At 32.4% G+C, this 19,751-nt stretch overlaps 1 protein-coding gene across 5 annotated transcripts in view; it reads right to left on the minus strand.

Annotated features, from left to right (window-relative positions):
* Nucleotides 1-1,393: 1,393 nt before the first annotated feature.
* LOC128025546 (calcium-activated potassium channel subunit alpha-1) overlaps nucleotides 1,394-19,751 on the minus strand; it is a 79,286-nt gene continuing 60,928 nt past the window's right edge. For all 5 annotated transcript variants that reach the window (XM_052611995.1, XM_052611997.1, XM_052611999.1 and 2 more), the window contains 11 exons: nucleotides 19,280-19,403; nucleotides 17,931-18,155; nucleotides 17,666-17,858; nucleotides 16,567-16,680; nucleotides 14,895-14,978; nucleotides 12,593-12,723; nucleotides 12,321-12,515; nucleotides 11,073-11,191; nucleotides 9,921-10,136; nucleotides 6,774-6,802; nucleotides 1,394-3,798 (listed from right to left, as the gene is read on the minus strand). In XM_052611995.1, coding sequence (XP_052467955.1) covers nucleotides 3,647-3,798; nucleotides 6,774-6,802; nucleotides 9,921-10,136; nucleotides 11,073-11,191; nucleotides 12,321-12,515; nucleotides 12,593-12,723; nucleotides 14,895-14,978; nucleotides 16,567-16,680; nucleotides 17,666-17,858; nucleotides 17,931-18,155; nucleotides 19,280-19,403 — 1,582 coding nt within the window. In that variant the 3' untranslated portion in view covers nucleotides 1,394-3,646. The remainder of the gene's footprint in view (nucleotides 3,799-6,773; nucleotides 6,803-9,920; nucleotides 10,137-11,072; nucleotides 11,192-12,320; nucleotides 12,516-12,592; nucleotides 12,724-14,894; nucleotides 14,979-16,566; nucleotides 16,681-17,665; nucleotides 17,859-17,930; nucleotides 18,156-19,279; nucleotides 19,404-19,751) is intronic.

The following is a 19,751-nucleotide window of genomic DNA, read 5'->3' on the forward strand; positions in this document are numbered from 1 at the left end:
AATCAAATGTAAGAATAGCTTTATTAATACAAGTTTGGATCGACACGAGGGTGAGTAAATGACAGCATTTCATTTTTGAGCGTACTGTCGCTTTAAGAGGAAACAGCCGAGATAAAGTTGATAATTTCTTATTTAATATTTAATGTAAGTGTCTTTAGATATTAAAGAGAAACCTCTGAGGAACAGCAGAGCTCTGTGTTAATGTGGCTTCATGTGGTTGAGATGGATGTCAGGACACAGTCTCCTCTGCTGTGCTTCGTTAGCGTTTTCCTGCATTATCAGATCCACTAAATGAACCATGGTTCTCTTATCAGGAGGATAAAGGTTTGTCCGTTCTTGTCAGATGCTGGAGCCCAGAGGTCGCTGGTTTCAGGGTCTGTTCGACTAATGGCTATGAAGCAGTTGTTAAGATCTCAGACTGACGACGGCTGTATTGACACGAGGTGCAGGCCGCTTAATCAAGCCGGACACTCTGTAATGAGCAGTAAACAGGATCTGTTAACTGGACTGCCACTGATGGATGGAGAGCATCCCGTCGCCATGGAGACCATGATTGCCGCGGTGCTGATGCAGGATTCCGGTTGAGGCGCAGGATGCTGATTGGACGGGATCAGGATTGAATTATTGTGCAAATTAAAATTCTTTTTGTTTGTTTTGAAAAGAGTAACCTGTCCTGAAACCTGTCAAGAACACGTGAAAGGCATATTTCAGACCAAAATCAGTTTTAAAATTTAATAAACATTATATCATATATCTTCTTTTTTATATACTTTTTATATATCTTTTTTTCATAAATAAAACAATATATATTATGAAAAAAAAAAAAAAAAAAAAAAAAAAAATATATATATATATATATATATATATATATATATATATATATATATTAATAAAAAAAATTCATTGTGACATTTTTATGGCTGTTAAACATTTCCCCTCCATATAGTGTTTTATTCTAATTTCATGTGGCTCAAAATGACTTTTTTAAAGACTAATTAATTCGATTTGTACAAGAGTTTTGTTTTATAAGCAGATTTATTTTTTACTTGCTAAAGCATAAAACTTTATGAACTATATTATAATTTTTCCAATTTTTATTTAATTTCATTCATTCATTTGTTTTTTATTTTTATTTTTTATTTTTTTTGTATTCATTTTATTTATTGCATGAAATTTATTTTTTAATTGAACACTTAATATGTATTATAATATTTTTTTATTATTAAATTGAATATATCTTTTATATATATATCACTTAATATTTATTTATATCACCTAATATTTATTTATTTATTAAATGCATTTACAGTGCACAATTTATAGGTGATTTATTTCACTCAGATATGTACAGATGCTGTCTATAGATGAATAAAATAGTTGAATAACTACACAGTTACCAACACGAATACATCCATATTTATTCTGTGAAAATACAAAATAAAATCATGTACACTTTATTTACAGCCGTTTGTACATTATAATATATTGCATTTATATCTGCATGTATATCATGTTAAATACTCCAGCAGCACACAAGATGATCTCTCATTTCTCTTGGCATTCAACATATTAAAGCACATGATTCGCACTTAGTGCTTAAGACATTTTCATTTAAATACTTCTGCTTGTGTGAATCACTAAAATTATACATGTACTAATCAAACACCTTGAACAAATTCATGCCACTTTTCAGTCATCCAGTCTTTAAATATTGAACTTGGTTGCATGATTTTTGTTGTTTTTGATTTTACGGCCACTGTTTTCGCTGGAGCGGGTCTTTTGCGGGTCCTTCCTCGAGTCCGGCTCTGCTGATCTCAGATCAGCTCTGTTAAGGCTCATGTGACGGCGCATATATAAATCAAGCACACGTTAAACCTGATCAGTTTAATATGCAACACTGGAATGACTGAAGAAGTGAACAGAAGCTCAAGGCAACAGATAAATGCATATAAAATGATTTACAGCACTTAGTTATTAACAGTAAAAAGCTCAGATTCAAAGCAAAGAGCTGAAGAAACACTGCACAAGCTGGAATGCATTTCATTGTTCCCAAAAGACGTTGAAGATTTTACAGGCTATGAACTTTAACTTCCATCCTCATATCAGTAACACGAAGCTGATTAAACCTCACAATGCATTATTGAGGTACTGTAAAACCCAATACAATGCACAGTTATCAAAACAACAGATGCATATTTATTGCTACAGTGCATAATCATTGGTACGAGAACACGGCGAAGCTGCCATTAGATCCAGCTATAATCGTAGTTTATGTTTTCTAGGTTTGAAGGATTGGTTTCGGATTCTGTCGCCAATCCCGAGCCGGACCGAGGGAGGACCTGCGCCCGCTCTGTGCGACCTGTGACCTCTAACCAGACCAAACACTGATGCTCTTTGGCTGATTTCCCATCAATAATGACAACTTCATGCTGTAGAGTTAGAATAGAGTAATGCAAATCCAATGATGTGTCTGCTAACGGCTAGGAAAACTTCATACATATTTAGCTCAGTTAGAGGAGAGTTCTGTCTTCTACAGTGCAGTACATTCTACGCTCATCTCTTCTATATTCATAACACTCTATTTAGCGATTCTGATTTATTCTGACTTATATGAAAATATGCTTTTCAAGTCATGGACAGTAAGGAAAACAATGCTTGATACAGGTAATGAAATGCACACAATCCAAGATTGTATGAGTGGCTCTCAACGATGAACAAAAATACACAGTAAAAAAAAATTTATATATATATATATATATATATAATCAATAAGGTATGGCAATGTTTTTTCCCTTATTTACCCATCAAAATGCATTACAATCTTATTTTCATATCTGTATGCGATTACAAGAATCATTGCTTTATAAAACAGTCAAAACGTCATATTTTTTAACTGAAGCCATATTGTATCTGATCCAAAACTTCTCATTAATGAGCAAATGTGAAATCAGTGTTTAATATAACCATGTTATTATCATGCATTTACCACTTTTAGATTAATAAAAAAAATGAAAATCATTAATTGAAATTTAAAATTAAGATAAAAAAGCTAAATATATTATTATCAATACTGATTAGAAGTCATCTGAATATATAATTGTATAGAATTTATAAGAATATATTATCTGATAATTTCCAGTATTAACGTCACTGAAATAAATGTAATTTAAATTATTTTGACTTTGTAACTCACGATTGCTCAAAAACTTCTAATAAAACAACATTAATATTACTCTGAAAAGTTTTCAAACAAAGTCAATTCATTTTACTTGAATAAACTTTAAATTTCAGATTTTTTTTTTATTATCCTGCAATGGCTCATCGATCTGAATCATTTAACTAATTTCACTTAAATTTCATTTTGGAGGTTAGATGAGATTAAGGCAACTGATTTTAAGTCTTCAGGTTGAAGTGGAAATGTTTTCGTGTACATCCAAGACATTCAAAACGGGTTAAATGGCAGCAAAAATAAGTTTTGTGCAAATTATTGGCTGCTAGAATCATGAAACCATCAGAATTTCATCTTTATGATAAACAGTGTTGGTTCACCATTTGATCTTCAGCAGCAAAACTAGTTGAGAACCACTGAGCTCCATCTCTGATTGATTTCCAGCGAGGATTCAGTCTGTGTGTGGATGATGTCATCTCAAGGCTCCTCCTCCACTTCTCTGATTGGCTGGATGATGCTGCTGGTGGATTTGTACTGATTGATCTGATTGGCTGCGTGTGTGTTGGTGTGTTTGCTTTGCGTGTTTCTTGGGAAGCAGTTCTCGGGTTCATCTGTGTACCAGTTTTTATCTGCAGAATTTGACATCATTTACTGCACGCCTGAGGCTTGAGCTACACAAGTGAGTGAAAGCAAACGTTACATATGCAAGCTCTGTCTCATACACTGAGGAGTTTTGAAATGTTTCAGTTCATAAGTACATGTTGCATTCAGAGCAGGGTTATTATCGATAACTAAAATAAAACCATAAAAATGTTTGTTACTTGAAATAAAATAAGCTATTGAAGTTCTAAGCAGCCATGCATTATAAATTTTTTCCTTTTTGTTTTCTCATTGTAACGACTTAATTGTGTCATTATTTCGACATAACCAAAGTTGCTTTCTCGTTATAACGACTTAATTTTCTCGTGATCCCGACAGCATCAAAGTTGCTTTCTCGTTATAACGACTTATTTTTCTCGGGATCTGGACATAACCAAAGTTGCTTTCTCGTTATAACGACTTAATTTTCTCGTGATCTCGACAGCATCAAAGTTGCTTTCTCGTTATAACGACTTATTTTTCTCGGGATCTCGACATAACCAAAGTTGCTTTCTCGTTATAACGACTTAATTTTCTCGTGATCTCGACAGCATCAAAGTTGTTGTTCTCGTTATAATGACTTATTTTTCTTGTGATCTAGACATAACCAAAATTGCTTTCTCGTTATAATGACTTAATTTTCTCGGGATCTCGACATAACCAAAGTTGTTTTCTCGTTATAACGACTTATTTTTCTCGTGATCTCGACATAACCAAAGTTGCTTTCTCGTTATAACGACTTTTTTCTCGGGATCTTGACATAACCAAAGTTCCTTTCTTATTATAATGACTTAATTTTCTCGTGATCTCGACATAACAAAAGTTGTTTTCTCGTTATAACGACTTATTTTTCTCGGGATCTCGACATAACCAAAGTTGCTTTCTCGTTATAACGACTTAATTTTCTCGTGATCCCGACAGCATCAAAGTTGCTTTCTCGTTATAACGACTTATTTTTCTCGGGATCTCGACATAACCAAAGTTGTTGTTCTCGTTAAAAAGACTTATTTTTCTTGTGATCTAGACATAACCAAAATTGCTTTCTCGTTATAACGACTTAATTTTCTCGGGATCTCGACATAACCAAAGTTGCTTTCTCGTTATAAAGACTTATTTTTCTCGTGATCCCGACAGCATCAAAGTTGCTTTCTCGTTATAACGACTTATTTTTCTCGGGATCTCGACATAACCAAAGTTGCTTTCTCGTTATAACGACTTATTTTTCTTGTGATCTCAACATAATCAAAGTTGCTTTCTCGTTATAACGACTTTTTTCTCGGGATCTCGACATAACAAAAGTTGTTTTCTCGTTATAACGACTTATTTTTCTCGTGATTTCGACATAACCAAAGTTGTTTTCTCGTTATAACGACTTATTTTTCTCGTGATCTCGACATAACAAAAGTTGTTTTCTCGTTATAACGACTTAATTTTCTCGTGATCTCGACATAACAAAAGTTGTTTTCTCGTTATAACGACTTATTTTTCTCGGGATCTCGACATAACCAAAGTTGCTTTCTCGTTATAACGACTTATTTTTCTTGTGATCTCAACATAACCAAAGTTGCTTTCTCGTTATAACGACTTTTTTCTCGGGATCTTGACATAACCAAAGTTCCTTTCTTATTATAATGACTTAATTTTCTCGTGATCTCGACATAACAAAAGTTGTTTTCTCGTTATAACGACTTATTTTTCTCGGGATCTCGACATAACCAAAGTTGCTTTCTCGTTATAACGACTTAATTTTCTCGTGATCCCGACAGCATCAAAGTTGCTTTCTCGTTATAACGACTTATTTTTCTCGGGATCTCGACATAACCAAAGTTGTTGTTCTCGTTAAAAAGACTTATTTTTCTTGTGATCTAGACATAACCAAAATTGCTTTCTCGTTATAACGACTTAATTTTCTCGGGATCTCGACATAACCAAAGTTGCTTTCTCGTTATAAAGACTTATTTTTCTCGTGATCCCGACAGCATCAAAGTTGCTTTCTCGTTATAACGACTTATTTTTCTCGGGATCTCGACATAACCAAAGTTGCTTTCTCGTTATAACGACTTATTTTTCTTGTGATCTCAACATAATCAAAGTTGCTTTCTCGTTATAACGACTTTTTTCTCGGGATCTCGACATAACAAAAGTTGTTTTCTCGTTATAACGACTTATTTTTCTCGTGATTTCGACATAACCAAAGTTGTTTTCTCGTTATAACGACTTAATTTTCTTAATTATTATTATTTAAATGCAAATATGTCATTTAACACTTAATATACCAGTAAATACAAGTTAATCAGTTAAAAACAAAAAGTCATAAGTGAAGTCATCAAGACGGGATATTTTGGTACAATTCAACAAATGTAATATTTGGTAAAAAAAAAAAAATACTAAAATAAAAAAGCAAGACAAAACAAACAAACGAGCAGTTTCTCCAGCGACTTCACCAGAAAAGTTTCAGCAATATTTTTTTGTATTTTTTATTAATTTATATATTGCTGTGTGTAAGACAGTTTTTTTCTTAATTATTATTTAAATGCAAAATAAGTTTTTCTTTTTTTGGTGAAGTCCAGATCATTTGTATTGTAAATAGATTTTTCAAATGATTTAGTTTTAATCATGCTCATAAATTTGGAAACCAAAACCATGCATACTACATAGTATGTAGACACGCGAGCTGAATCTCTACAGACGGATGCAATGGTAAAAGCATTCTCAATGTTAAGTAAGATCATAGATATCAAGAGATCAAGACAGCTACTGAACTAATGCAGAGCCCTGAATCCAGAGACGCATGCACGGCAGAGATGACCTTCAGCAAAACAACCAGAACGGCCCAAAGCTGCTTTGCTTTCAGTCAGAAAGCAAAGAATTAATGCTGGCATGATGGATTCAATGCACTTTTGAACTCATAACCATCTGAATTATGAGAGATGGTTGCAGTACTGACATGCATTTAGTTCCATACCTGAAACTGCTCTATTCGTCCTGGGCACACTTTAAAGACAGAGCAAATGAAGTAAGTTCAAACATCCTGATTTTCTAAGGAAACTCAGTCATCTTGTTTTCACACACAGACATGTATATTTATTTACATTTGTGCATAAGATTAAAATTTTGCAATTTACAAAAAAAACAAATATATTTATTACAATTAAAATCATAAAATCAAAAATTATACTTAGTTGAAAAAAATAGTTATAATTTTTTTTATAATTATAGAATAATTTAATAATTATAATAATTACTTTAAACTACTAAAATAATAAAATACAAACTAAAATTAAATTATAAAATAAAAATGCAATAATATTTGCAAATGTATTTGTAATTGAGTTTTAAAAAAGTTATACATTTATAAAAAATATTAAATAATTACAAATTGATCATATTAATTAGATTAATTATAATTATTAATTAAAAACTAAAAATGTTAAAATTATCAAATTAAAATATGCAATTATTTACAAATGTAGATGTACTTTAGGTTTAAAAAAATTGTATTTAAAAAAAATTTAAATAATCATATAATTATTATTATAATTACATTGAATAAAAGAATTAAAAAGAGAAATTGTGCAAAAATATTAAATAAAATTATATATATATATAAACATGTATTAAATGCATTTGTATTTAAGTTTGGAAAATAATTGATAAATTCATAAAACAACAACAAAAGGTTAATAATTATAAATAATACAATTAAAATAAAAACATTTAAATAATAAAAAAAATATTATCAGTGAAAATGAGGTGGACGGCAGATGCTCTAAGTGTTTTAAAAGCAAAGACTTCACATCATCAATACAGAAAAAAAATACTTTTATTATGTTTAAGATATGGCATACACTAGTTCATTAGAATCATATATGAAAAATCTCTTACACTTGATATTTAGAGAATCAAAACTTTGGTGTAAGTGTCTTACTATAGCAATGAAGGTGAATTAACCCGAAAGCAAACAAATGTCCTGCTGCTTCTTTGCAAAAGCTCATCAAACAGCTTTATTCTTGCAGCATCGCAACCTTTTCAATTATGAAGTGAGTTGTACCAACCAAACAGGACATCAAGTTCAGTCCATTAGAGTTTAACAGCCTTAGCAATATGGAAAATATTTGTAATGGAAGATAAAACATTTGTCAAATGACTCTTTTCAAGCACAGAAATGTCTGCGGAAATCCCATTAACCCAGCATGAGGACTGGGTGTTTCAATCAGTGTGTTTCCATTGGCTTCATTTCAGTTTGAGTTTCTAAATCACAATGAACCCGTCAGGAAGGAATGAGCGCTGACGATTAGCCTTTGTTTCACAGACGTCCAGCAGCGGCTCGTAAACGTGTCTTTTCGTGCGTATGCCATGCGTTTCTGTCAAGGCTGATGTGATTAAACTCTCAGTCATCTCAAGAAGGCAGTGAATGTGTGAAACATTTGAAAAATACTAACATTCTTTAGGAGCACATATATAATGATGTGTAAGTACAGTGGGTCCAAATATCTGAGAAAACAGACATTTTTTTTGCAAAAATGTAAATAAAATCTAAAAAGTAATATTTTTTCAATAGTTCACTTATCTTATGTTTTGTGACATTGACCGGATGCTGATTTTGTTCAATTACAATACATACTTTATCCATCGTGTTCTTTATATTTGGTGCATTTGTTTTACATTTTTTGCTTATTTTGAGTATTCGTTGCTCATTTATTTATTTATTCACAATTTAGCGAATTATACAGATTTGTAACAATTTCAAGAATCCATCCATCATTTGAGCCGTGAATCTAAAAATAATAATAATAAAAATAATTTCAAAGAGAAAAAAAAAACATTCAAGTTTCTTACATTTTTCACTGCAATTTATATCAGAAAATTTAATTTCTTCTTTAATGAATTACTTATTTTATGTATCTGTGGTTTATACATTTTTACCAATTTTTCTCTATTCCAAAAATCTTTTTTTTTTTACATCATTTGAGTTGAAAAAATAATAATGAATTTTCACTGCAATTCATGTGATCACAAAATGTCATATTAATTATTAATATTATACATTTTGAAAATGCAAACATAAAATAAACTATATCTCCAGTACTTTATCCATTGTCCATGTCCTTTATATTTGATGCATTTGTTTTGTATTTTGTATGTTTTCTAGTACGTATTGTTCATTTATTTTATGTTTTGAAATTGAATGAATTATATGGATTTTTCTCTACTCCTTACAAATTGTTCCTAATATAAATCACAAATTGCAAAAAAAAAAAAAAAAAAAAAAAAAAAATTATATATATATATATATATATATATATATATATATATATATATATATATATATATATTCAAGTTTTTTTTAATTTTCACTGCAATTTATAAGATATTTTAATAATATTTTTATGGACTTTTTACTATTTTTTTTATTTTTTTTTGGGGGGGGGAGGGATTGATCGAATTTTACAGATTTTTCTCTATTCCTAAAATCCACAAAACATTTGTTTTACATCATTTGCATATTGTGAATCTAATTGTGAATCTAAAATGTATTTGCTCTGCGATTAAAAAATAAGTAAATCCAAATTGTAAAAAAAAAAATAATGCATTTTATTAAATTTATTAAAAGTATTGTAATTTTTTTAATCAACTAAAAATGCAAGCCGTCAGACGTTTGGAGCCACTGTAGGTGGGTAACATGAGACAGCAGCTGTGTTATATGAGGAATACCAGGATGTAGAAGCACAGAGGCGTGATGCGATGATGAAACACACAAGCGTTTGTCAAAATGTAGGATTAAAGTGCAGTTAAAGTGCAAAATGGTAAAACTGATTCATTAACCCAACACAGTGTTACCCTTGTAAGACGTACTGATGCTCAACAAAACCATGGTTTGTGGTGTAAACGCCGGCCGGTGCTTTATACAGATTCAGCTTCTAGTGTGTTAAAGATGCTGTACGAAGTAAACATTTGATACGTGTAAAAAACTTAAGTCCGGGATTTGTGTTTGTGAAACCGAAGTGTAAGGATGTGTCGGTGATGTCAGGCATCACACACACACACACACACACAAACGTGTGCACAGGCACAGCTCAACGCCACTGAGGAACGTCACAGAGGAACGTACTTCTGTTTGTCGCGCGGGTCTCGGCTCCGGCTGCGTCCCGGCCGGGCGGATGAGGGGATGGAGAGGGTGGACGGGCTCTTCTTGCTCGGGCAGTAGGTGGAGTGAGACGACAGGTTGGAGCGCGTCTGGCCGGCGTTGTGGTCGAACTGCATCAGGCAGAAGATCAGATCTGTAGGCACCAGCTCGAAGACGTACGGAGGATTCGTGATCACGTATCTGTCGCGAGAGAAACAAACGTACACAGCACTGAGAGAAAGTGAGAGTTTAATTTAACCTGAGTATGGAAACGACACAGTTACAAACAATCTACTGAAAAGCTCAATTAGTGTTGCTATATATATACTGTATACACACACACACACACACACATATATAAAGAAATTAATACAGCATTCAAGTATTAAAAGTTTGTTTACATTTTCAATACAATTTATATGATAAGAAAATGCTATATTATTTATTAATACTACTTATTGAGTTTCTCATATTTTTATTGACATAATATTTCAGATTATTCATTAATGCATTTTATTAACCATGACCTTTATATTTGATTATTTTTTTGTATTTTGAGCATGCATTGTTCGTTTATTTTATATATCTGCAATTGAGTGAATTATACAGGTTTTTCTCTATTCTAAAAAAAATGTTTTACATCATTTAAAAAATTATATTTCAAATACTGTAAATGAAATAAACTTTTGATTTATCTGTGTATGTGTGTAAAATAAAATGCATCACAGTTTCCACAAAATATTGAGCAGCACAACTGTGTTCAACACTGATGATAATCAGAAATGTTTCTCGAGCAGTAAATCATCATATTATTCTGATTTCTGAAGATCATGTGACACTGAAGACTGGAGGAATGATGCTGAAAATACAGCGGAGCATCACAGAAATAAATTACACTTTAACACAGATTCACACAGAAAAAGCTGCTTTAAATCGCAATTATATTTCACAATTTTACTGTATTTTTCATCAAATACACACAATTTGGGTGAGCACAAGAGACTTTCAAAAACATTTTAAAAAATTGAATCGCACCAACCCCAAACTGAGTCCCAAAGTAGATAAAAGGAACCTGGTAAAGGTTAGTTTTAGCTCCTTTATATCAAATTCGAGCTTTTCTAAAGCTGGTCCACTCACCGTTTGTTGCACTGGCTGGGTGCTCCCAGATGTGCGTCTCTTAATCGGTAGATCCCAAAGCACAACATGTTGTACGTCTTCAACGCTTTACAGAATAAATCCCCATAACATCCCCCATCCTGAAAACACAAGCAGGCCTAAACATTATATGGTTTAAAGACATTTAATATAATAGATTCAAACAGTATAAGTATTTGACTCTCAGGCCTCCAAACTTTCAAGTGCTGTTGTGTGTATATATATATATTTGTGTGTGTGTGTGTGTGTGTGTGTGTGTGTGTATTTATTTACATTTTTAATAAAATACATGTTTTCCAAAACATGCTTTACTCTTAAACTGAGAAAATCAAAGTCATATATAAAAAAAAAGTTGTGTTCCAAATTTGAGGTTGATATCGGTAAAAATTAGCTTTCAGTTAGATTTAATTCCCATTTATTTCCAACGTGGTCATTTATGACTGCGAAAACTACAGTTGTGGGGTTTTTTTTCAGGATCATTTAACATTTTCAAATTATGTTGATCATTTGTGTGTGTGTGTGTGTGTGTTAGCAAAAACTTAAACTTGTTTCGTACCATTCCAATGATGTCAAAAAAGAAAAATAGGGAACAATTTTCAGTAAAAAATGGTTAATGGAGAGTTAAAGTTCTTGCTACTTGCTTTGAAAACGCGCACACTCACACACACACATACACACACACACACAAAATAATAGAAAGTGAATTACACTTAGTAGAAACATCTGGTACTGCACTCAAACAAAATTTTACTGAAAGTAAGAAAAAAATTAACGATATCAAGTTCAAATTCGGATCACAACTTGTTTAGTTATATGGCTTTGATTTTCTCAATTTTACAGTAAAACATATTTCAGAAAATACATGTTTCATATAAAAGTTTACATTTTCATAATAAACAAAAACTTCTATAACTTTTTTATAGTTCCACTTTTATAATCTGTGTCTCCTTGACTTAAATCTGTGCTCCAGAGCATTCAAGATGTTCACATTTAAATTGGAGTTTGGTTACGAGTTCAAGTCGGAAATTTCATTTTCAGGTCTATGCTCAAAAAGTGGTTAATAAGTATAATAAATAGATCTGAACTATTCCATATAGTGCCATAAATTCCTCTACAAACTAAAATATAGATGTTTTACGATCTGAAATTGAGCATTTTTTGGGCACCGCGCGAGCAGCTCCAGAGGGTTAGACTTGACTAATATGAAGGAGTCGCAGATGTGGGCCTCACCCCGAGATCAGCGAAGGGTCCGTCGTAAAGCGCCAGCTGTGCCACGCGGCATCGGTCTCTGTTGGCCAGTGTCTGCGGTGTGCTGTATCCTCCACGCAGTGCGTTCTCCTCCGCCAGCAGACCCTCCAGCTCCGGCGTCGCTCCACCGGTCACCAGCGTCCGGATCAGAGTCAGAATATTGTCATTGAAGTACGTCTGAGAGAGACGGAGAGGAGTGTTACAGGTGAGGGACGGTGCTGAGACCTGACGCGGCTGGGTTTGGGTTCACTTACGGCACTCATTAATGAATCCAGCACACTGACGGCGAACGCTGTCCCACAGGCGAACGGCTGCGTGAGGTACAGCTCCGTGTCGGGGTCATCGTCATCATCCTGGTCCAGAAACTGGACGTTTGAGTCGTTCACTGCAGACACACACACACACACACTGTTTGTTAGGAATGTGTTTCACTTAACGAGTTTTAGTAAAGAATATTCGCAGAAAATAACAGGACAATACAGGGTCAAAAATTAACACTTTCAGCAGCAAACGAGGGACTTTTTTAATTTTTAAGTTTATTAAGATGAAGTTTTTTCTTCAGGCCTTTAAGCAGAAATGGAATGGGATGATATGTATTAATGGGTCTTTCTGATAAAACATGAAAAAAGCTGAGCAATTATAGTTACTTAAAACAAAACAAAACAAAAATAATGTAATAAACTTGAAATAAATAAAAAAATAATAAACATGTTTAATTTTAGCTAGTTTCCAAAAGCAACATTTCGCAATTTCATTCAGCTTAACATGATGTACAAAAATAGCTAAAAGTAAAACTGAAATGAAACATTATAAAAACTATATAAAATAACATTTTTAATGAGTTAAATTTATAGAATGTGTTGCACTGCCTTAAAGTTGCTTTGAATAAAAAAAAAAAAAAAAAATGCAACGTCAAAACAGGATTTGACAAATAAATAAAATGAAATTAACTCCCTGGTATATTTACTAAGAAATCTATTTGCAGTCAAATGTTAAGATGCAACACGTGATTATTGTAACATTGTAAATTGTAGAACTATAATTACTAAAATAAAATTAAAAAAAATATTAAAACTAAAGATCACTTTATATATATATATATTAGTGCTGTCAATCTATTAATCAACTTTTACTAATTAATTGCACATTTTTCTCTGAAATTAATTGTGATTAATCCCACCAAATATGGAAGTTTTTAAATATACTTTAATATTGCAATAATTTCACATTCAATTTTCAAAATAATGTAGAAACAACATAAAGAAAATATATATATATATTTTTTAATATATTTGTTTAGTGGCATCCTTTTTTATGTCTGAAGGTAAGTATCACTTGAGATTTTGAGATATATACATTATCTGAAAGTTGAATAAATAAGCTTTCCATTGATTTATTAGGATCCAAAAATATTTGGCAGAGATACAACTATTTCAAAATCTGGAATCTGAGGGTGCAAAAAAAAAATCTAAATACTAAAAAAAAAGAAAAAAAAAAAGAAAAGTCCTTTAGACTTGTCCAAATGAATTCATAGCCATGCATATTACTAATCAAAAATTACTTTTTGATATATTTATGGTAGGAAATTTACAAAATATATTCATGGAACATTATCTTTACTTAATATCCTAATGATTTTTGGCATTAAAGAAAATGTTATAATTTTTACCCATACAACGTTTTTTTTTTTTTTTTTTTTGGCTATGGCTACAAATATACCCCAGAGACTTAAACTCCTTACTTAGCCGAAACTGTGCTGGTTTGTGTGGGTCTCCTCCAGTTTCCCCTTTGTTTTGCTCTGACCCTAGTTACCTGTGATTAGCCTGTCAATGTGTCACTCAGAAAATAACAGGCCAATCAGAAGAGAGGCTCATGAATATTAATTAGACAAGCTAAAATCTACCTGTTCTTAGCAGACTGCCTGAGAAAGGAGCTGGAAAAATATAATGAAATGGTTTTTGGTAATTATACCATGAATATATATTCTCAAGGACATCAAACCCTAAAATAAAACTCAAGAAATGTGTACAATATGGGACCTTTTTAAAGTAATAAAACTAACAAAAACAAAAAATTACATAGAAATCTAAAAATAAAAAACTATTCCAGACACAAATAAAAAAAAATAATAATGCAAAGGGCAGTTTCATTGTCAGTAAAAAACATTTATGGCTAGAAATTACTTAAATTAAAATAGAAACAATTAAACTAATTCAAAACAATAAATAAAAACAATTCAAAGTGTAGTTTCATGGTCAGTGAAAAACATTTATGGCCAGAACATGTTTGGCAGAAGTGGAAAGAGGTTAATTTCGGACCCTGAGTCTTTGTGTGTCCTGTCCGAGACACGTAACGGAGTGACAGCTCATTTCTGAACACACGACAGATTCGATCGGTTTGACAGGAAACATCGCTGTGTCTCGCCACACAGAAACACACGGGATTCACAGCATGCTGCAGAAACGCTCATGCTAACAGTGAAAACACCAGAGAGGAACAGAAGAAGAGCTCCAGGAACACAGTCCAGAGGATGAGAAACCAGTCAGCTCTTCTTACCCAGCTCCGTTATCATCGGGATGTTGTTCCCACTGCTCTTGTCCTGGCTCAGAGAAACCAGGGGCAGCACCTTGTCTGTTTTAGCTAGCAGCATAAAACAAGCAGTTACCAAAACCACCCGTCACCGCAGCAAACGATTACCGTATTTTCCGGACTATAAGTCGCACTTTTTTTCATAGTTTGGCTAGTCCTGCGACTTATAGTCAGGTGCGACTTATTTATCAAAATTAATTTGACATGAACCAAGAGAAATGAACCAAGAGAAATGAACCAAGAGAAAACATTACCGTCTCCAGCCGCCAGAGGGCGCTCTGTGCTGCTCAGTTCTCCTGTAGTCTACACTGAAAACATAGAGCGCCCTCTCGCGGCTGTAGACGGTAATGTTTTCTCTTGGTTCTTGGTTCTAAATAAATGCGACTTATAGTCCAGTGCGACTTATATATGTTTTTTCCCTCATCATGACATATTTTTGGACTGATGCGACTTATACTCAGGTGCGACTCATGGTCCGAAAAATACGGTAGTTCTTGTGCACTTTACAACTAAACCCTGAAACTAGCTTCAAAATTATTTCAGCTACTGTTACTAAAACAGCCGTTTACGCTCAAATGTTTTGAGGTCACTATTTTTAACAATAACGTTCCACATTAGTTAACTAATAAACTTTAAATATTTTAAAGCATTTATTTTCGTTAATTTCAACATTTAGTAATAATAATTATTAAAATCACAAGAATTTGTTAATATTATTTAACTGAGCTGACATGAACTATTAACAATGAACAGTTGTATTTTTATTAACTAATATCAGCTTTATTATATTTAAGTAAAACCACTAAACTGTATTTCAAGTGATGAAAGATTTAACTTGAAATCAAATTAAACAAAATGTAAAAAAAAATATGAACGTTTCTGATTTTCATCACGTTTATTATTATTTATATTTAAATATATAATATTTATATTTAATATTTTAATTAAGTTAAATAAAATAATTAAATAGTTTATTAAATCTAATAAACCTTTACAGACATATTAAAAAAAACTAATAAAAATATAAAAAAAACAAAAAAATTACAAAAACTAAAAAATGTAAAATATTGATTAAAAATTACAATAGTAGCTCAATGATACTAAAATAATACCTAAACTAACAAAGACAAATAAATATTGTTAAGAAATCATTGAATTAACGAACATTAACTAATGGGACTTTACTGTGAAGCTATTTTTATGTTTTTGGAAGAAGTTTCTTCTGCTCACCAAGTCTGCATTTATTTTATTAAAAATACAGTAAAAACAGTAATATTGTGAAATATTATTATAATTTAAAACAGCTTTTTTCTAGGTTCATATCTATTAAACTGTGATTTAGTTCTGTTATGCACAGCTGTATTTTACTCCAGTCTTCAGTGTCACACGATCTTCAGAAATCATGAAATATGATGATTTACTGATCAACAAACATTTCTGATTAATATCAATGTTGAATATAGTTGTGATGCATTTTATCTTTCAGGATTCACAGATGAAATCGAACACCATTTATTTGAAATAGAAATCTTTTGTGACATTCTAAATGTCTTTACTGTAACTTTAGATCAATTTCATGCGCCCTTGCTGAATAAAAGTATTAATTTGTGCTTAAATGTGAGTGTAGCATGAAATTCACCGAGCTCTGTGATGATGGGAATGTTAGCTCCGGTGGTTATGGACATCTGCCGCACCAATCCGTGTACGGGACTGTTCTCTGGAGACGAGCGATCCATTCCTGGAGGAGTGAAACCTGCAGCACAACACAAAAACACATATTCCATGTTTAATCAACCACGTTTCAGAAACTTCCCCAGCTCCAATTTTTGACCTTCTCAAGAAAGATGAACATTAATAGCGATGAATGCTAAAATATTAAATGTCATGGATGAATATTTACTGGGTAATCCACTTTAGAGGAAGATCAAAATGGCATTTCCACCTGAGATTTGGAGCCAGTTAACAATCGTTGTTGCATTATATGCCAATGGTGGCCAATCAAAAATGGGGGAAAAAAGCAAGTTTCAAGCTTTTTTCTTAAGTTTGCAGTCCTGTAACTCAAGAAGTATTAAATATATATTAACACCCTTTTAGATTTTGGGCCTGAACAAACTTTTCTTTTGGTTTCTTAATTTTTTTTGGCTTCATATGTTTCGGTTCTATAGATATTAAAATCTGAATATGGCTCCAAAAGTAAATTGGACACATTTTCAGTGGTCAAAAACAAAAAAATTAAAGTTGATCACTTTACAAAAATATGATGTTTATTGAATTTAAAGCGTAATGTCTGAAGTATAAATGAATGTTCTTTTCATCTATTAAAACAATTGTATAGAATATCCATGAATGAGTGCCATATAATTAAACCAAATTACTCAGGGAGCCACATTGAAATCCCCGTATCTCTGAGAATGAAGCATAGAGGGCCTTAAAAATTATTATATAACAAGAAATGTTTATTATTAACTACAATCTAAAAGGATATTAAGATATGTTTAAGACTTATTGAGTTACAGGCTTGCAAACTTCAGGAAAAAAACAAAAGAAGTGCCTTTTCCTCATGTTTGAATGGTCACCATTGGAATATAACACAGCACAGATTCCTAAAGTCAACAGATTTTACTAACAGAGCAACCAATCTCTGGGTAGAAATAGTCAAATGATACTACGGTCTTTCTGAAGTCATTTACACCCCCCTGTAATTTGGCTTCGAATGTTTCTTTCAACACTGTCTTCACCTTGAGAGTTGGCCTGCAGGAGTCCAATACTGTCATCAAACTGCATGGACTTGATGTTGAGGGACGCCAGAATACACTCCTTATCCTGCAGAGAGGCGTCGTCGATGTTGTTCTGATTGGCCGAGAGGATGACGCACATGTCACACAGGTTGATGTTGACGGCTCTCAGATCGGCCCGACTCAGTGGAGTCCCCTGAACAGGACACACACGTCAGAAACGCACCATGGGTTGAACAGACAGACAGACAGACAGACGTCCGCTCACGGGTAAGATGGAGATTTTGGGGAAGTTGTGTAGTGTCTCCCACTCTCTCTTCAGATACTCCAGAGAGCCCACGAACACGATGGGCTTCAGCTCGTGATAGTGGAAGTTACTGGCTCTCAGAGGCATCACCAGGTTACGCAGACCAATCAGAGCAGACTTCACATCGCCGAAAATACACACCACCACGTGACCGCTCAGAACCGTCATGGCCGCCTCGCTGCGAGTCTGAGAGAGAAATACAGACCAGAGAACTGACCACAGACACTAGTTACTGTTAACCACAACTAAACTAAACTAAACTAAAATGATTACGCACTCTACTACATTTGCTGAAATAAAATAAATGTTAACTGAAATAAAATGTTGAAAACTTTCAGTGTGATGACAGTATATATATATATATATATATATATATATATATATAGCAAACATTCCTATCATCACAGAGCTCTGCGAATTTTTACAAGTTATATAGAAATAATTATTTTAATTTAAAGTTGATGTACTAAAATTACTAAAACTAAAAATGATCAAGCAAAAACTGATTTTTTTAAAAATATAACAATAATAATAATAATAATTAATCTAACATTAGTTAACTAAAGAATATACATTTGTTAAAAGAAAAAGTAATAAAACTGGCAAAAACATATATACTTCGGTTCTAAAAGGCACATTTTCAAATTTTAATTTTATTTAAGATGAAAAATTTAAATAACAACTAAAAATGGAATAAAAAAACAGATACTGTACAGACAAAAACTATTTTCTGAAACTACTTTCAGTTATACTTTAAGTAAATATTTCAGTAATCAAATTAATATTTTTCATTTTGTTTAGTTTAAGTTGAAGTACTAAAATGACTGAAACTACAGTTTAAAACAATGAAAGTAAAACTGAAATAAATCATAAAAATTTAATAAATATTTAAAAGTAATGAAACTGCCAAAATAACTAAAACTACTTTAAGTTTTACTTTATTTCAGTGATTTTATGTTTGGTTTAAGGACTACAATTACTGAAACTAAAACTGAAAACAACTACACTAAAACTGAAATAAAAAAAATAAAAAATTATTGAAAAAAAAAAGAAATAAAACTAAAAAAACACACAAAAACCCTATTTCAGATAAATGCCAAGGCAATCAAATTACTCAAACTAATTAAAAAATTATAAAAAAAATAATAATATATATATATATATATATATATTAAAACAAATTACAAACATATTTGACAAAATTAAAATAAAAGCCGAAAATATATAAATCTAAAGAAATTAAAATAACTACTGTAACACTATATATAAAATATGATCCTATAACTTCAGTTCTGTTGAATGTCTCTTACCAGCATGACCTTCTCTATGTCTTTTGATGGGCACCAGTGAAACATTCCTGTCGAATCATATCTCTTTATGTTCTCATCCATTGTTTCCATTTGATCGTGACCTGGGACCAACAAGGGGTCGTGCCTGAAACAAACAAACCACAAAAACCAGGAAAAACTTGAGCTGGCCAAATGCATGCTCCTCTTCTATCGACAACGAGATCAATGACACGCATCAGACTTCATACATCAGACATTTGCAGGGAATGAAGTGGATGCTGGGAAGCAGGGCTGCTGTTACAGGACGTGATTGAGAGCAGGGTCTCAGGGACGTTTGATTGGACTATTAGAGGGGTGAAGGTTTCAGCATCCTGTCGAAGAGCGTTTCCATCCGTCAACCGCAGCTGCTGTTATGACTTTATTCTACATCATTAGGCCATTAGAGGCTGAGCTAAGCCCCAGACGCTCTCCTCACTTCCTCCAGCTCTCTGTC

Source organism: Carassius gibelio, chromosome A12 (genome assembly GCF_023724105.1).
Source record: "Carassius gibelio isolate Cgi1373 ecotype wild population from Czech Republic chromosome A12, carGib1.2-hapl.c, whole genome shotgun sequence".
NCBI lineage: Eukaryota > Metazoa > Chordata > Actinopteri > Cypriniformes > Cyprinidae > Carassius > Carassius gibelio.